At 50.7% G+C, this 17457-nt stretch overlaps 2 protein-coding genes across 4 annotated transcripts; one reads left to right on the forward strand and one right to left on the reverse strand.

Moving 5' to 3' along the window:
* Positions 1–1461: 1461 nt before the first annotated feature.
* YBX1 (Y-box binding protein 1) lies at positions 1462–10909 on the forward strand. Of its 3 annotated transcripts, none has more exons than XM_071575561.1 (8): positions 1462–1777; positions 2105–2168; positions 5506–5539; positions 7667–7756; positions 7979–8281; positions 8634–8713; positions 8807–9084; positions 10541–10909. In XM_071575561.1, the coding sequence occupies exons 1-7, from the start codon at positions 1621–1623 to the stop codon at positions 9051–9053; spliced, it is 975 nt and encodes a 324-aa protein (XP_071431662.1). In that variant the 5' UTR covers positions 1462–1620; the 3' UTR covers positions 9054–9084; positions 10541–10909. The 3 variants fall into 3 exon arrangements, with proteins under 3 accessions (XP_071431662.1, XP_071431660.1, XP_071431663.1); XM_071575559.1 differs by having other exon boundaries at positions 1463–1777; positions 10536–10909; XM_071575562.1 differs by having other exon boundaries at positions 1466–1777; positions 8819–9084; positions 10536–10909.
* Positions 10910–13170: 2261 nt separating this feature from the next.
* LOC139681959 (claudin-16-like) lies at positions 13171–15855 on the reverse strand. Its single transcript, XM_071575788.1, has 5 exons — positions 15742–15855; positions 15319–15421; positions 14164–14328; positions 13821–14012; positions 13171–13262 (listed from the first exon to the last, which is right to left on the reverse strand). The coding sequence occupies exons 1-5, from the start codon at positions 15853–15855 to the stop codon at positions 13171–13173; spliced, it is 666 nt and encodes a 221-aa protein (XP_071431889.1).
* Between the last annotated feature and the right edge of the window lie 1602 nt (positions 15856–17457).

Below are 17457 nucleotides of genomic sequence, written 5' to 3' on the forward strand. Positions count from 1 at the left end.
ATGTTGAGGCCCACAATTTCAGCTGTAGGTGCATGACCCTGACATTCCCACAGACCTCCTCTCAGAGCAGGATTTTCTCCACCACTTTCTCCCTCTCAGATCTCTGCACAGTGTATTCCTTAATTCCCACTGTAAGATTGTTTTTTGGATTACTCACTAAGCACCATCTGGCTTTGACATCATTCTAGCTTCTTTATCCTGGTCATTGTCGTGGTGCAGATTCTTGTGGGATTGTGTTACTGTTTTCAAGCCCTTCCCTTTGTTAGATGAATTGGGAGGTTTGGTGGAAAAATGCCCAAGGGAGCTGGATGAGACCAGTGTCCATAAACTCCCATGGATTTTTGTGGGGGGTTGACCTTGGCCCCATTGGAGTCCCTCACCCGGCCATGGTGGAGTGTGGGGAACTGAGACAGGGAACCGGACAGTGATTTGTGTGTGATGCTGGAAGTGCTGATCCTGAGAAAATACACATTGGTTGCAAAGATGGTGGAGTGATGGGTCGTCTCCCAGAGACCCAGGTAGTTGCTCGTGACCTTTCCCTCCTCTTATGTAGGAGGGATAACATAGCAAGGACAGGGCTGGGATTCTGTGGCCACCAACCACGTTTTTCAAGTGTCCGAGGCAAGTAAGTTGCTGGACAAGGATGGTGTTTTCTCCCCTGGACCTTCCCCCTGAGGAATCCAGCAAAAGTGTTGGGTATCTCCAAGCCACTGTAAGGTGAGGACATAGGGGAAAGAGATAAAGAAGAGCTGAGAGGTGGTGGTCGGGGAAGGGCTCCACCAGGGTATAAAGGACTCAGCAGTGATGCTTTCCCGCCAGCCTGGGTGGGTAGAAGGGCTCGGGATGGGGAGCTGCCCCCGGCCGTCCGGGAAGGGAAGGATGGGATGCTTAGGGAAAAGCTAATTTCCCCGGGGTCAGCTCGGTACTGTAGCTGCACGTTAGTACACGGCTTAGGGAGCTCCGACACGGCTCCAAATCCCTTATTTCTCGCCAGTAATTAACACTCCCGGGCCCCTTCTTCCCAGCATTAACGGAAGAGGGCGCGCTGGGGCCGGGGCCGCCCGCGCGATGGCTCTGCCCCAGGTCTTTACAGAGAAGGCGAGCGCGGCTCGGGCGGGCCGGGAGGGGCCGCGGAGCTCCGGCCGCCGCCACATGGCCGCGCGCACTTCCCCGATCGTGCCCGTTGTGGGCGGGAGCGGCGGCGGCCACGGCCAATCAGGGCTCGGGGGCGGGGACTGCGGGTCGGCCGGTGAGAACAGGGAGCCTGGGAGAACAGCCAATGGGCGCACGCGCCTGCGGAAGGACAGGTGTCGGCACCAATAGGCTTTCGGCAAGGGGCGGTGGCGGGGACGGGTAGAGCCAATAGGATCGCTTTCTCCTTAACGGGCAGGCCGGGTGGCGAGTCGCAGGGCGCGCGGGCGGGGCGCGCGGGGTGGTTAGCCGGTGCGCGCCGCCATTGTGGCCAGTTCGATCGGTATCGGGAGCGGAGAGCGGAGCTCAGCGAGCCCGGAGCAGGGAGCAGCCCCCCCCCCCCCCACGGCCGGCCTCAGTCACCATCACACCGCGGGAGGCGGCGCAAACAGCAGTCACCACCACCGTCCGCACCGAACAGCCGCCGCCATGAGCAGCGAGGCCGAGACCCAGCCGCCCGCCGCCCCCGTCCCCGCGGCGGCCCCCGCCGCCCCCGTCGACTCCAAGCCAAACGGCGGGACGGGGAACGGGGGGAGCGGCCTGGCCTCGGCGGCGCCTCCCGCCGGCGGGGACAAGAAGGTCATCGGTGAGGGCGGGGGGTCCCCGGGGGGTGCCGGGCGGGTGGGCAGCCCCGATCCCCCCTCCCCTCCCCTCCCCTCCCGCCGGGGGCGGCGCGCGGTGCTCGCTGAGGGGCGGCCCCCCCCCCCCCCCCCCCCCCCCGCGTGTCCCGCCCGCGCGCGGCGCCCGTTGGGCCCCCACACGCCCCCCCCCCCCCCCCCCGCGCGCGTCCCCGGCCCCGCGTGCCGGATGGGGGCGGGGCGGCCCAAGATGTCCGCCACGCGGGGCCTTTGTGCGCGCGCCCCGCCACGTGCCCCTGACGCGCCGCTCCCGCCCCCTCTGCCCCTTCCCGCAGCAACGAAGGTTTTGGGAACAGTGAAATGGTTCAACGTGAGGAACGGTTACGGCTTCATCAACAGGTGAGCGCCCGGCGCGGCGGGCCTTGTTACGGGAAACGGGCGCGGCGCGGGAGTCGTGCGGGTGACAGGCGAGGCGGGGGGCGGCAGTGGCCGTCACTTTGCCGCCTCTCGCCTTTCTCTGCAGGAAGAGCTGGTGAGGTGTGACCTTCCTTTGAGCCGCTGGGGGCTTCCTGGGTTGGGTTTTGAGTCCTTTTACCTGGGCAAGACCCGCGCTAACCCAGCGAATTTACTCCTACGGCGATGTGACTTATGTTGCAGTCGTTTCTTCTGTGATGATTTGCGGTTTTGGGTTTGTTGGTTTTTTCTCTTAAGAATATAAAAGTATACTGGTGATTGGCTGTTGGGACACACGGTATTTGTTTAAGCTCCTGTGTGAGGTTCAGTCAATGCAAGCAAAAATTGCTTTGAGCACTTGGTAGTTCCAAGTGCACTCTCATGAGAACACCCTCTAATATGTGGAGCAAATGGAGCACAATTCATACTGTCTATTGCTGTTCTAGAGTGTGTGGAAAGGTCTCAAGAAAAACGTGCCTAGAAGATTCTTTTTATGACAGTAGTTGATGTGAAAGCATAATTTTAACGCGTCAGGAGTTGTGTAAATACTTAAAGTAGGCCTATCAGGGAGAGAAGTCCTAGAAGTGCTCTGCAAACCAGTTCTTAAAAAAAATAGGCAAGTTTGGCCCCCATCAGCTGTGGGGACCTTCTCTGGGAAGTTGCCAGAGCTCTTCCTCTTATTTTTTGGTACTTCAAGCCCCCAGTCTCAGAATGTGGCTGAGGACTGGCGAATCCCCCTTTAGGGCAGTAAGTGTGGTGCTTTTATTGGGTCTTTTATTTAGGTTGGGTTTAAACACTGCCCTTTCGAACGTCTGTTACTTTGTGTCTGCCAAGCTCCTGAATTGGTTTTGTGTCTGCAGCTTTACAAAGTTGTCTCCCAGTCAGCCCAGCTTGCATTGTTCACGCTGTGTTCCAGCTCCCAGTGTTGTGCAGTCACCAGTGCCTGGAAGCCGTCCTGTCTTTGGAAACGCCTTCCAGGTCCCAGCCACAAACCCCACCTCGAGGGAAGGCTTTTCCTGTTTCCTCAGTAGTGGAAATGCACGGTGATGTCAGTCAAGTGAGGAAGCAGCAGCAGCTCGTTAAGACATCTGAGTGTCTTCCCTAGTCATTACTTTGACAGCCCTTTAATCCCTGAGGTTGCCATTCATAATGAGAAACCCAGCATGATCTACTGTTATCAAAAGATTAGAGCCACAGCCTGGGAACTGAACGGGAAGACATTTCCACAGCTCTGGAAACTGCCTGGCTGCAGGGAAGCCATGTAGGAGCTCCTGCCCTTACATAGGTCTGCTTTAGCCAGATCTGCTTGAAGATAAAATGAGCTTTGGAACTGAAATCAGCTTTGATGTAGGCGTGCTTTTAATGTTAGAAGTCTGCTCAGAAATTTGATTTTTAAGTCTTTATTGATTGTTTTTCGTGGTTATCAAAAGAAAAAATGGGCATGCAGGCCCACTGGCTTTGTCCCTACCAGAGCTGGAGCTGGTATTTGGTATTGTCTGGCCCGGTATTTGGTGTCCTGCTGGACTTAACAGTGGAGTCTTCTTAGTCTGTCAGCTCGTGTGATTCCCCTTTTTAAAATTTATTTTCATAGATTAAAGATGTGAATGAGAGAGTGGCTTAGTGCAAAGATCAACTAAATAGCTTGTTGGGCCTTCAGAACGGGGATTTTTCTTGTACCCTTCCAAGTTTTCTTAGAGAAAGTGATGGCTGCTGCTACTCCCCCATCCATCCACGTGGCCGCGCGCTTGTTGCTTCCGGGTGTACTTGCTGGAAAGCAGCACCGGCAATGGTGTGGCCAGCGGCGTGTGGCTGTGAAATGGCCTGGTGTGACTTTTACCTGTGTATGCACCCTGAACTCGCTGTGACCCAGTCAGTCCTCGATCTAAAACTTAAATGTTCTTTAAAATGGAAACGGTATTTGCAAAAGGAGTTTAAAACCAAGCATCTGGTCTGGTTGGGCTAAAGGGAAAGACATCTACGCTTGTGGAGCGCAGAGGACGAGCACTTCCTACCTTCATTTTTCAGCTGAGGGTGAAGGAAGGTGCTTGGCATTTTCACTAAGTGTGTAACTGGGCTCTTGTGAAGGTTTTCAGCTTTTGGAACTTGTGTTGTGAAGAAGAGTCTTCAGGCTCTGGCTTTGCAAGGCCTTCTGGGTGCTGCATTGTGGGGCCTTGAAGATGAGATCAGAGTGGCTCTGCTCTGCTGCTTTTTGGCTGCCTTTTCCCAGTAACCTTTTGGGCTTGTAGTTATCAATTCCATGAGGAAACAAGGTGACTGATTTTTACCTGTGATACCTGACAGAATAGCTGTAGCTTGGATGAAGTTTTTGGAAAAAGTCTTAATTGTCTTAATTGTCAATTCTCTCTTTTTAAAACCAGTGGTGAGGAGCAACTGGCTTTATCTTACAAAAAAGCAACAAACCAGACATTCTGTTACCCATAGCTGTGAGCTTTCGAGTTCTGAGCATGGTTTCACACAAGCTTACTTACGTCTTTAACCAGTCATTCTAGGAAAGAAAAGCCACTTTCCTGTTAATTCAAACTGTTCCATGCAGTAGTGAAACTGACACGGCAAGAGTGTGTGCTGGGTGATGGGAGCTGGGATGTCGGTGTGTCAGGAATGGGAGGGGATGGCTTGTGCAGCTCTAATCAGCGCAGGCTTGTCTCTGTACCTCTTCAGAGCAGAACAGAAACTTCTGACTGAAGCTGGTTGCCTGGTCTCATGGCAGTTGTGGAAATCTGCCATGATTTTGCTGAAAGGATGGATGCTCTTGGGTCCTTGTTGGTACAGACCCGGCTGTTTTCCATTTCTCAAGAGGGTAGATCTACTCTTGATTGACCCTGCTGCCTTCATGGGCAGCTGGTGGTCCTTCTCCTCAGGTGAGGGAAACCTTGAGGCTGAGGGGGTGTAACTGGGACTCCAGTGGGGAGGGCACAGCTGCTTCTTCCAAAGGCTGCAATAGCCAGTCACCCACAGAGCACTGCCAGGAAGAAGAGACAGGTCACTTTCAGGTGTTCAGACATCTCTGTCGGTGGGATGTGAAGGATAGAGGAGTGTGCAGGAGTGAGGGAGGAATGTGTCTTACTGGGCTGGAGCATGTGCTCTGCACCATGCACATGCTTTCTGCCCATCTCATTGCTGCATGCAGTGAGCAGGTTGAGCAAGGCTGATGCTCAGAGACTGATGTCATAACAGATTTGCATTTTGGCTCTATGCCAAACCATTGAATTTTTAATTTATTATGCATTTCATTCATGAATTTCAATTTCCTGTTGTCTTGCAGGAATGACACCAAGGAAGATGTGTTTGTCCATCAGGTAAGATCTTGAAACTGAAACGCGTTCCCCCTCTGAAACTGTCTGTGCCTGACCCATGTAAGTAGGATTGAAGTGGGAGAGCCTCTTACTTGAACACAGACATCTTTTTCTCTATTGCATTACAAGTAGAACCTACTTGCACTTGGAGGTTTTGTGTGTCCACATGAGGTACATGGGGCTGAGCAGGCTGATGATGTACAGGGATGAGAATTGCACTGGCTGACAGTGTGTGCTTGGGGACAACTGCTTGGAGTCCGGTCTCCTTGTGTATTCATACAGTGGTTAACTAAACATCTGGAAATAAATGAAAAGCTTGCAGCAGGGAGAGAAATTAACTGGGCTGTAATAAGGATGAAGTGCCAGTGAAGCCTCTATTCCCCTAGGAAAAACTTTTGTAGATGTTACTGCTCTAGGCTTTGATTGTAAGTCTACAAACATTTTAATAAGGACTTCCTCAATGTGGAAGATATGTATCCTTAGATATAATGTATAGTGACCAGTAAACCTCTGGAAAATACCCCAGAGTAACACTGCACACCACACTTGTGGTTTATTTCATATGGAGCAGGTTGGGCCTAGTTTAGTCATTTGTTTGACTTGCAAGACTGCAATCAGCAATGTACTTTTTTCTGTCATAGGATCTCTTGTCAGGAAACAGCCCACAAAGAATTCACAGTGGAGCATGGCTCACTTAGGGTCTTCAGGATCATTCTTTTGTCTCGAGTTAGGAATGTGCTGCTGATGTTAACACAGAGGAAGGGAAAAGCAACCCCTGGAAAGTGTTTTGTGTTTGATTTGTCAGCTCTCAGCTTCTTGCTTGTTCTATGTCTAAATTACCAGCTATTAGAGGCATTGGTTTATCAGAGGTTAGTCTGCAGTTAGTGGTGGAGAAAGGTGGAGCAGGCAGGGACGTGCACCCTGAGGGGAGGCTTTCAGACCTGATTGGCAAGTAGGGTCACCTGTGAGTGACCTTGACTTACTAGTCGTATTTCAGGACTTGTCATGTAACCACTGTCAGGTTTCTAAAATCACAGTTTGGTAGTGATTTGGTTTAATGTAACAATTTCTACAATGAAGCAGTTTTAGGGGTCTAATCTGAAAGAAATGAGCTTGTTTGAGAAGCTCTAGCTGTATCTGTTATTCCCCATTCCTGTTATCTAGCCTGGGACTCACAAGGGCTGCTGGACTGGCTGCTGTTGTAATAATGCTTTCCCTAAAGTCACTGCTATATGGCCTGAGCCTTGTGGGCATGTTTTTCCATGGATTTTGTTGCATTTAGGGGAAAAAATTGAGTCAAATTGTGTTGCAAGTATCTTTCGTTAAAGTTATACACTTGCATTGCTGTTCAGGTGAAGTGTTTGATTAGCAGAATGTGGCTGAGTGTGTGTGTCTGCAGTATTAACTCCCCTGTTGATGATGTCATCCAGTATTACAGAGCACCAAAAACTGTCTGTTCCAGTAATGACATTTGACATGTGGCCACTGTTAACAGAAGATTGTCTGGTGCTGGCACCTGTGAAGGGCCAATCCTTGGTATGTCATACACAGCTAGAGTAGATTTGGGATTAATCGGTAAATCTTGTGGTGGAAGCAATGACATTGGAAGTCTCAGAGGAAGAAATCTCTTGGGTTTTGGCAATTGCTGTGTTTATATAATACGGGACCCAGAGGCTACTGGGCCCTGTGGTGGTCTGGGAAATGGTGGAGGGCTGGAAATCCAAGGAAGTGATTGGAAAGGCTGGTACATTGCTGTATGTCATTCATAGGAATGTGTAACTACCATGGTGGTGTTGAATGTTAAGGTCTGGTTAGGAAGCCTTCGGCCAGTGTGTAGTGTGGGAGTTTTGTTTGTTTTCAGATTGCTTTATCAGCCAGCAGACAGCGTCTTGACAGATGCTTCCAGTCAACCATAAAGCTGTTGCACATTTCAAATAGGCCAGAACTATAGTAATAGAGGTATATTTTGTGGCTTCCTGGATTTTCCCAGTGATTCAATTGCTTTTTCAGGAGTACAGATCTTTCTCCTAAGATCAGGAATTGAGTATTTAGTAATCTTAAAAAAAAAGAAAAGTCTTCAGATACACTCCTTTGTATTCTCATGTTGTGCCTGCACTGTTGTGTTGTTAGACTGCCATAAAGAAGAATAACCCCAGGAAGTACCTCCGCAGCGTAGGAGATGGAGAGACCGTGGAGTTTGATGTGGTTGAGGGAGAAAAGGTAAACACATCTCTTGGGTGTCAGAATGCACATGGAAAACTCGGACTGCAGGCTTTGGTGTGGTGCCTGTGGTTTGAGTCGATGCCTGATGAAATCCAAGGAGTGAATGGTTTTTTCATTGCTTCACAATGTGGGTGTAAATCGTTGCTCAGTGCTAGATTGTGTTATGCTGTAACAATTGGGATGCTGACTGTTTCCCCTAACGCTGTCCCCACTCTTTAGGGCGCGGAGGCAGCCAATGTTACAGGACCTGGTGGAGTTCCAGTGCAGGGCAGTAAATATGCAGCAGATCGTAACCATTACAGACGATATCCACGTCGTAGGGGCCCTCCACGCAACTACCAGCAAAACTACCAGAACAGTGAGAGTGGGGAAAAGAGTGAAGGTGCAGAGAACATGCCAGAAGGTCAAGCCCAGCAACGCCGTCCCTATCGCAGGCGGCGGTACCCACCTTACTATATGCGTAGGCCCTACGGGCGTCGTCCACAGTATTCCAACCCTCCCGTACAGGGAGAGATAGTGGAGGTAATGTGTGCCTAACGTGGGATGCTAAATGGGCTTGGTTGCTTTGGGAGCAGGGTGATGGGTCATGGCTTTTGACACTTCTTCTGACACTCCAGATGGTTTTGCTAAGGTTTGGCAGTCAGATGAAATGCTGTAGCTGAAGGTCTTTATTGTTGCAGCTTTATAAACCAGCATGTTTAAATCTGTTTGATTAACTGGAAGATTCTCCATCATGTGCACATCTGTGTCCTAGAACAGCTGCCCACCTTGGCTGAACCTGACACCTCCAGCTCCTTCCTCGTGGCGTGACAACCTCTAGTGTTAATGCACTTCTCCTTGGGGCTGAGGAGGTCTGTGGCCTGATGTCTTGCAGGGTGCTGACAACCAGGGTGCAGGAGATGGCAGACCAGTCAGGCAGAACATGTACCGGGGTTACAGACCACGATTTCGCAGGTATGCTGGAGATGAGTTTCTGGTCTCACACTTGTCTTTCAGCAACAGAGCCAGGACATGGCGATGCTCAGATGCTGCATGGTTAAAGCATAGCTTGACTTTCAGGGGTCCTCCTCGTCAAAGACAGCCTAGAGAGGATGGGAATGAAGAAGATAAAGAGAACCAAGGGGATGAGACCCAAAGTCAGCAACCACCTCAACGTCGGTACCGCCGGAACTTCAACTACCGACGCAGACGCCCAGAGAACCCTAAACCACAAGATGGCAAAGAGACGAAGACAGCCGAACCACCAGCTGAGAACACGTCCGCTCCCGAGGCCGAGCAGGGCGGGGCTGAGTAAACACCGGCTTAACATCTCTACCATCATCCGGGTGCGTGGCTGGAGTCTGGGGGTGCCATTTGGTGGCATTTTTCGTTTGATGCTTTTTTTTAATTTGTGCAAGGTTTAGACTCTTCTTGCTCATGTGTGCTGTAACTAATCTGTGAACGTGCCTGCAGAACTGAACTGGGAGGCTTTGCTGTGGCATTGCTGATTAATTGGGAGGACTTGGTTACAGGTTTGAATTGTTATTGATTGAGTTACACTTAAAATCTTGGCTGTATTTGGTAGTTCAGGCTTACAGCAGTCTCTGTCCACTCAGAAATTCAAACAGTGGAGGAATAGCAGGGGCTGGGATTTACTGAGCTCTGTCAATGTCTGAGCTTTGTCCCTGAAAGGGATGGATGGGTGTCATTGAGACCTTGACATCCATTTCTACAAAGTTGATGCAGAATTACCAGGAGTGTCTTGGGAGCATCTTCTTATCTAATCAGAGTGCTGGAAAAAACTTGGTCCTTTTGTCAGAGCATGCAGGAGCTGTGGTTGCAATGCTGAGGTGAGGGCATGGCAGGGCTATGCGCAGGGCAGGGGCCAGAAGCTGGATTTGTTGTAAAGGGAGCCTGGCTGCGACTGGCACTTGTTTGGTGCTGATTTCTGAGGGACAGTTATGCTAATTTGAGAGTTTTCATTGCCAGGATTTTTTCTGTATTTCCCCTCCCCAGTGTGGGTATCATGTCCGTTTTGTGACTTGCTCCTTGCTCACTGCTTAGAAGACAGGAGAGTGAGAAGAGGCATTTAGGCTGTGGTGGGAGCACACCAAGTGGTCACACTGATGGGATGGCCAGGAGCTGCAGGAGTTGGGCAGGGAGAGCAGTAGCTTGTTGTTGGCAACAGCCACAGCCTCTTCCAGCTGTGGGAGATTGGGGGCTCCCTCTGCATGGGCTCAAGTGCATCATGTTTGTTGTGCAGATGGATCACTTCATCCCTGTCCAGGCCTTGCTGCACTGATCTCTGTGCTTGGTGTAAACCTGTGTTGTATCCTGGTGTTCACCTTGATGGTCAACACCTCCTAGATGAATTCTCAGACCGCTCGCTTCAAAGGGACACCACGATGACACTTTGGTTCCTCTTGCTGTCGAAAAACATTGGAGAATATTGGTTGTGGTTTCTGTGGTCTGGGCATGACTTAGTGTGTTGGCAGAGGCTGGTGGGAGCAGCTGCCCCCATGGCAGGAAGGGAGAGGTGCAGGTAGAATCTCTTTGGGTTTAAACTGACTGGCTGACTGACTGTGCTCTCTGGAGTCCTTGGTGTTGGTCCTGTAGGGAAGGTGGTTAGTGTGGTTGCTGCGGGGGGCTGACAAAGATCAACAGCTGTGAGGGTTGTCTGTGAGCATGTGACAGGCAGCTGAGGGAGAATTTTTGAGTTGCAGGTGAGTCTTGGCAGACAAAGCACCTGTGTAATCCTCTGTCACCTGTCTGATCAGCTTTTTTTTTTCTTTTTCAGTTTAGTCATCAAAGAAAAGACTAAGAAATGAAGAAGAAAATGAAATTCCAGCAATAAGAAATGAACAAAAGAATTGGAACTGAAGACCTTAAGTGCTTGCTTTTTGCTGTTGACCAGATTACTAGAACTATCTGCATTATCTATGCAGCATGGGGTTTTTATTATTTTTACCTAAAGAATTCTCTTTTTGGAAATGATAAACACGTTTTTTAAAAGCCTGTTTTTTCTCAAGATACCTTTAAAAGTTTGTAAATTGTTTCATATCTGGTCAAGTTGAGATTTTTAAGAACCTCATTTTTAATTTGTATGAAATATACGCCTGATTTTTTCAAGTCAAACTGCAAGCATCTGTTAATAAAGGTCTTAAAGAGTTACCAAGTGTAGTTAAGTGTTTTAAACCCACTTCTGTGTGAGGGTTTTAAATGTTCATAGAAAGCTGGGGGTAAAAAGACTGCTTTATTCGTTGGGTGTTACGGGTTGGTGGGGTAAAACACAAAAAAATTAAAGTGAAAAAAACCAGTGAAGATGCAGTTGAGTCCCACTTGAGCAGATGGGCAGGTATGAAGAGAGAGGAGTGTCTGGTTGTAGCCCAGTGTGTTTCCAAGAGCTGCCTGCTGGGGCAGTTCTGCTGTGTCCATGCTGGAATATGGCAGTGGCAGAACTGAGGCGGTGTGAGGGTGCTTTAAAAAAAGGGATAAAAACATACTCCAAAATCATAGAATCTCAGATGGATTTCAGTTGGTGTGACCTTAAAGCTTATCCAGTTCCAGCCCCTGGGCAGGGACCACTCTTACCAGGTTATTCCAAGCCCTGTCAACCTGGCCTTGAACACTTCCAGAGATGGGGCAGACACAGCTTCTCTGGGCAACCTGTGCCGGGTTCTGGATTTCAAAAAATCCTGAACTTGTCATTGGGGCTGTTCTGTAGCACAGCTGCTCTTGATTTCTTGAGACACAGGTGTGTTGTCCCAGCAGCTGCTGCAGCAGTTGCTGGTGTCTTGCTGCTGGTGTGCAGGGAGGGGAACTGGGGAGGAAAAGCAGGAGGCCTGGGTTGGCTGTTACTCTTGGCTCTGCAAAAGCAAGGCAGCCAGTTGTTCCCTAGGGGTGCAGAAGCACAGAGGCAGCTGTTCCTTGTGCCAAAACCAGCTCTGGCTGCACAGAAGTGCTGGGGTGAGAGCCCAGTGAATGGGGGCTGTTCCCCCAGAGCATTAGAAATTGCTCATAGGCAGTATGACTGCCATTGCAGAGCACCTGCAGGAGGGCTGGCTGTCTAATGCCAGCTTTTGGGACGTTTCTCTACACACTAATGAACTCTGTGTTCTTAATCATTATTCCTGTGAGCTCCATTGCCTCAACAGCCCTCTGCTCCAGGCTTTGCTCTCTCCAAGCACCCTCTAATGTTCCCAATTGCCTGTCCTGCAGCTGTGACAGCCATGAGCGTCCTGCCCTCGACCACTGACAGCAAACTGTCATTCCTGCTGCTTATTCCTGTCACTCAACTTTAGCTTTAGGATTTCCTCCTTTCCCAGGTCCCTGGGGTGTTGCTGATGACATCGGCAGACTCACTTCAGACATGCTTGTTGGCAGGAGCGTGAGGAGCTGCAATGAGCAACAGATTTGCTGCCTTTTGGCTTCAGGTGCAGAGGCAGATGGCTCAGGAGACCCTTGCAGCTCCTCTGGGTTGGAATGCAGGGTGCTTTGCAGTGTGGGTGGGCTGGGCTGCAGGAGTGTAACTGCAAACTCATCACACTTGTCTGTTTTGGGGACTGAGCATGCCCCTGCAGCACCATCTGCTCAGGCCTTGACCTGCTGCCTCTCGGGGTGACAGAGCCTGTGTCAGGAAGCTTCTGTCTAGCTGTGGAGGTTTTGTGTGCTGAGCTTAGGATAAGAAGTAATGAAATGAGCACAAAACCATGATTCAGTGATTGGGGATGATGGGGAATTGAGTCGTTGGTAGTTTTGGATACTGGTTTGTTTTCATAATGGTTTGCAAATGAAGAAGGATTATAATGCACTTGGAAAGGAGAATTCCCATTTTGTGTCGACTTAAAAACCCCACTGCAGGTAGAGCACCTTCCTCAGGCTTCAGATTGACTCACCTCCTTGTGCCTGATGAGCCAAATGATCCCCCATGGAAACAATAACCAAGTGCTCCAGGCTCCAGTTTTTGCCCAGTTTTTGAGTGCTAGTCATGCCAAATGCAGGAGCAGTTTCCAGGGGAGGCTGGTGTGGGAGGGACTGGGGTTACCAGCCACATGGAGTCAGTGTTGCTCCATTCAGAAAAGGCTTCCCACTGAATTCCTCCAAAGCACGGGCTGAGAAACGGAGGAGCTTCTTTGCCCTCAGTGTCCCAACAGCTTTCCCAGGGGACTTGGGGCCATATTTTCTTAAAGCAATGCTTTTCTGGGATTTATTTTCATGAAACCTGGTTGGAAGTGGGGAAGAACCTTTCCCTGTGTGACTGCTACAATAGCACCCTTGCTTTTAGCAGCCACTGATGCTGCCAGCTGGCTGCAGTCAGAGTCTTGTGACAGCTGTGGAAATGTACCAGTACACATGCTGGTACTTTTAACAGGGTCAGACTGGTGGGGTGAGCATCCCATAGTGGGGCCAGGTGCAGGGGGTGCTGCTGGCTGTCACACACGTGAGTCCATGGCGTACATCTTGCTGGTGGCTGTTCGGCCCCAGGGCTGGGGATGCATCTGGGGCTGCCAGTGGCTGCTGGGGGCTGCCAGGAAAGAGTTGGCATTGTGTCATGACTGGCAGTCGCAGGGGCACTTGAAGCTGCCATAGTGTGGCGACATGGCAGGAGAAGTGAACCTGGACAGCCAGCGGGGTCAACTTCCACCCCGTAGAACCAGGCATAAGGACTGAAGGTGACGTCTGGGTAGGCATCACCTGCCCAATGTTCCTGATGGTGGAGCTGAATTTCCACCAGCACATCCCTGTGGCCATTGGCTCAGGCTTTGGCTGGTCACAGGGATTCAGCTCGAGAATAGCCACTGCTTTGGGTAAACATCAGCATGCCTTCATCAGGACCTGGACCACAGATGTGGATGGACCCCTGCACCTCCTCCATGCCCTTGTGGGGCCCTCACTCAGCCCTGTCCTGCTGGGTGTAACCCCCCCCCACCAAGGGGCACAGGCTGGGCACAAAGGGGTTTCCCCTTGGCTGGGCTGGACCCTGTGAGAAGCACCTGCATGCCCTGAGCTGGTCCTTGACCCCACATCCCTGCAGGGTGAAAGGCTACTTGAGATGGGATGGGGTGGGTCAGGGCAGACTGACCTGTGCAGACATAGAGGCAGCAGGTCAGCAGGACAGATGCCACTAAGCAGCCAGTGGAGCCAGCCATCCCCAGCCAGCATGACCATCCGAAGTCGTAGTGGACTCCAAGGAATATATTGTGTGACACCAGCATGGCCCTCTCCATGTACACGTCCACTGCATACCACACAGAGCCCACAAGCCCTAGGATGCCTAGGAGGAATGGGATTGGTTAAAAAGAACTATATTACCCCGCCAAGCTCCCCAAGGCCCTGCTAAGGGGGTCCTGCTAGCTCCTGGCAGGCCCCCCAGCTCCCTGTGGGACCTGAGGCTTGTCTGTCCCTAAGCACTCCCAGCCACGCACTCCCAATGCCGAGTATGACTCCGGCCCCATAGCACATCTTCAGTTTGACCCAAGGATCTTCCTTGAGGAACTTGATGCAGTCAAGCCCAAGGACCAGTGTAGCCAAAGCAAGGCCAGCCAGGAGGTCTGCTGTGATCATCAGGGTTCGCGTCACCACGATCTTCACTGGGAAGAGAAGGAAAAAGCAACCAGAAAGGGGAATGAAGAACGGTCAGAGGAATGGCCCTCTCCACTCCAGATTGCTGCTTGTGTCCCAACTAGAGTCACCCAGCTCAGAAGGCCCCATATCACACTGGGACCCACCAACTCCATTGCTGCCATGGATCAAGGGAAGGTGCTCAACAGGCTCATTAGAAACTTAGTAAAAGGGCTTAATAAATCCCCTATTAGACCAGCTCAAGAAACCGAATAACTTAAGGTGCACCCATCAGTGCCCAGGGTGTGGCTACCTGCTCAAGACCTTCTTGGGTAGAAGATGCTGCTCCAAGTTGTGCAGCTGCTGTTTTGAACAGCAAATGTTAATGTACCAGTGAAAAACAACATGGATCATATCAGCTGTGATGGGACTGCACCCTGAAAAGCACTCTACTCAGAGCAGGGTGGCAGCACTTCTTAGTCCATGGTGACTTCTTGTTTCCTTCTCCATTGCCTGCATCTGTGTTGTCCCATGTCATGACCTGATACAAGAGTTGTCTGTGCAGGGCTTGATGTGCCCTGTGCAGGTCAGGAGAATTGTCCCTACCCCGATATGACTGTCCACAAGCTCTTACACAGGTCAGTCTGCCCTGACCCACCCCATCCCGTCTCACAAGTCCTTGGGCTTTGGGAATGGTCCTTGCCCTGCCTGCAGCATGGTGGGTTGCAAATCCCGCCATGCAATGGGAGCAAGGGCTGCACCTGGGCACTTTATGCCAAAAGACCTTTGTTGTCAGAAGGCACAGCTTCACAGTCTCTCTCCTGCCTGGTGACCCCATAGCAGGTCTGGCTGAAGCTGCCCAGGCCAGGCAGTTGAGACAGAAGACCGAGAGTAACCTTGGGCTGGCATTGCTAAATGACAAAGGGCAGCCCAGTGCAATGAGGATCCCTCTTCCCTTCTTTTTCAGGAAGACTCTGAGCTATGAACTTAACAAATGCTCCCAGGCCCAGCCAGCTTACCTGGGTGGTCAGCCAGAATGGAGTCATACTGGTCACAGGTCCTAACCCCATCCTGCATGTTGGTGACACACTCCCTCCAAAGGCCCCGGCATTTGTGACTTACCTGGAAGCAGGAGAAAGACACTCAAGCAAAAAACATCAAAAAGCCCTCCCAGCTTCCCAGGGATCTCCCAGCCCAGCAGAGCAGATTTCAGGCTCCCACCACCATACCTGGACATGTCCTGGTGACTCCCTACCCATACCTGCTCTCTGCCACCTCCTCCTGCTCCAGCATCTCTTTATCTCTCTAATCCTCTAACCCTTCAACTTTAGCAGAAAGTGTATGGGTATGCAACCTCATAGAGAGCAAGAGGCTTGCTCTCAGCTGCTCATGTTTAGGATGATGGTTGCTCTGCTCACCTTGAAGGTGGTTGCTCTGCTCACCTCCAAGCTGTCATCAGCATTGACCATCCAGCAGTCTGTGCACGTGGCCAGGAGCAGGAAGAGAGTTGAGAGAAGAGCGAGCCCGAACGCTGTTGTCTGCAGAGCTGCACTCATGGGGTCACCTGCAAGGCACAGAGACATCCACCCCACCACCTCTGTTCTGGCTACTTCTGGGTACCTGATCCACCAAGGACAAAGTGCCACTGAAGTCAGGTGTCCTCTGGATCCCTAAAAGTCATTTGGGCCCTGTCTTGGGGTGCTCAGTGCTGTTGAAATGCTCTGATACCCTCAGCCAAGGTTGGGCCACCAGGTTAACATGTAGAGAGAGCCTTTAGGGACACAGCAATTTTGCAGTAGAGACATTTCCACATCAGTGCCTGCTCTTCCAAATAGAAGCTGCTAACCATCAGTACCCCTTGGGGGTAAGTACTTGGGGGTTTCCAAGAGCTGCTGGAAACCACTGTCAAATAACTTCTGCTGCCAAAACCTGTGACCTGAGCATGTGCTTGCTGGTATCCGGAGGTTCTGTGGATGCCTCCATGCCTGCAACCATGTGACTTGGTGGGGAATCATCTGCCTTTTCTTGCTTTTGTTTTTTTCCTCCAAGAAAAGCTGTGAGGTGTTGAAACACCCATATTGGAACAAGAGCAAGTGTCCCATGGACGTGTCCTAATCTCAAATACAAGCCCAAAGAAACATCTCCCATTCTGAGATGGACAAGGGCTGCTGGGGCATGACATGGATGCCCCATGGAGCTGCCAAGGCTTTCCAAAGAGCAAAAGGGATGGGATCGTTCATTTTCCATGCTAGCCAGAGATGGAGAGTCTCTGCAGAGAAGGGAGCTGTGCCCACAGTGTGGAGCAGGGGACATCATGTCAGCAAAGACAGTAGGAATCCCACCTTGCCATGTTTTGCAACCCAAAATGTCAAATATTTTAATGCCTGAAGTTTCAACCACTGCAACAGCCTTTTGGACAGGGGTTTACATGAATGTGTCAATTAACAAGACCAGATGAATCTCTGAGCTCCATAGGTTGATTATCATGGGGTGATAATTCTTTCTCATCACCAGGCTTGGTACCTCCAGCAAGAGGCTGCCCACTCTGGCACAGCACAGACTCCCTTGTGGGGCAGAGGTGGGAAGGGTGGTCATGGTCCCCATGCACATTATGCCACATCTACCCCCACATCCCCTCTTGGGATGTTGCTGGGAGCAGGGGCATCACTCTCCCATCATCTCTGAGCACTTTCATCAGCTTCGCTCTGAGTGTATCTTACCACAAGCAGCCTCTCAGATCCCAATTTACGATAATTTTTTTGAATTCCCCATACTCTATTCTGAGCTAACTCTCCATAACCTTATTTGTTTCCACTAGACTCTTGCTGTTTTGCAGAAAATCTGTTCAGCCACTTGAGTTATATGAGCAAGAAAAGAAAAAAAAGGAAAAGAAATTCTTAATGCTGAGAAAAAACAGCTCTAAACCCAGTTGACAATAAAAGGGGCTCACGAGGGAGCATTACCTTCACTGCAGGCTCATCGTAGCTGCAGTGATATGATGACAGAAATTCTTCGTCGCTGATGATTTGGGATGGGGATGTGGATCTTGAAGGCTTTTAAGTGTCAGTGGGATTCGCTCTGGATCCATCTGATGGAATCAGGGATACGCAGTGCCGGCTGGAGCCTGTGCTGAGCTATTTAAGGTTTGTCCGAGGCAT

The sequence above is a fragment of the Pithys albifrons genome, chromosome 22 (genome assembly GCF_047495875.1).
Source record: "Pithys albifrons albifrons isolate INPA30051 chromosome 22, PitAlb_v1, whole genome shotgun sequence".
Lineage (NCBI taxonomy): Eukaryota > Metazoa > Chordata > Aves > Passeriformes > Thamnophilidae > Pithys > Pithys albifrons.

What these genes read in the sequence shown, in the direction of transcription:
- YBX1 (XM_071575561.1), top strand. Translation starts at nt 1,621, where the DNA reads ATGAGCAGCGAGGCCGAGACCCAGCCGCCCGCCGCCCCCGTCCCCGCG. An exon ending in TACAGGGAGAGATAGTGGAG is followed by an intron (nt 8,282 to 8,633) that starts GTAATGTGTGCC and finishes GATGTCTTGCAG; the next exon opens with GGTGCTGACAACCAGGGTGC. An exon ending in TACAGACCACGATTTCGCAG is followed by an intron (nt 8,714 to 8,806) that starts GTATGCTGGAGA and finishes GTTAAAGCATAG; the next exon opens with CTTGACTTTCAGGGGTCCTC.
- LOC139681959 (XM_071575788.1), bottom strand. Translation starts at nt 15,855, where the DNA reads ATGAGTGCAGCTCTGCAGACAACAGCGTTCGGGCTCGCTCTTCTCTCA. An exon ending in AGTCATACTCGGCATTGGGA is followed by an intron (nt 14,013 to 14,163) that starts GTGCGTGGCTGG and finishes CATTCCTCCTAG; the next exon opens with GCATCCTAGGGCTTGTGGGC. An exon ending in CTGCCTCTATGTCTGCACAG is followed by an intron (nt 13,263 to 13,820) that starts GTCAGTCTGCCC and finishes CTTTCCTGGCAG; the next exon opens with CCCCCAGCAGCCACTGGCAG.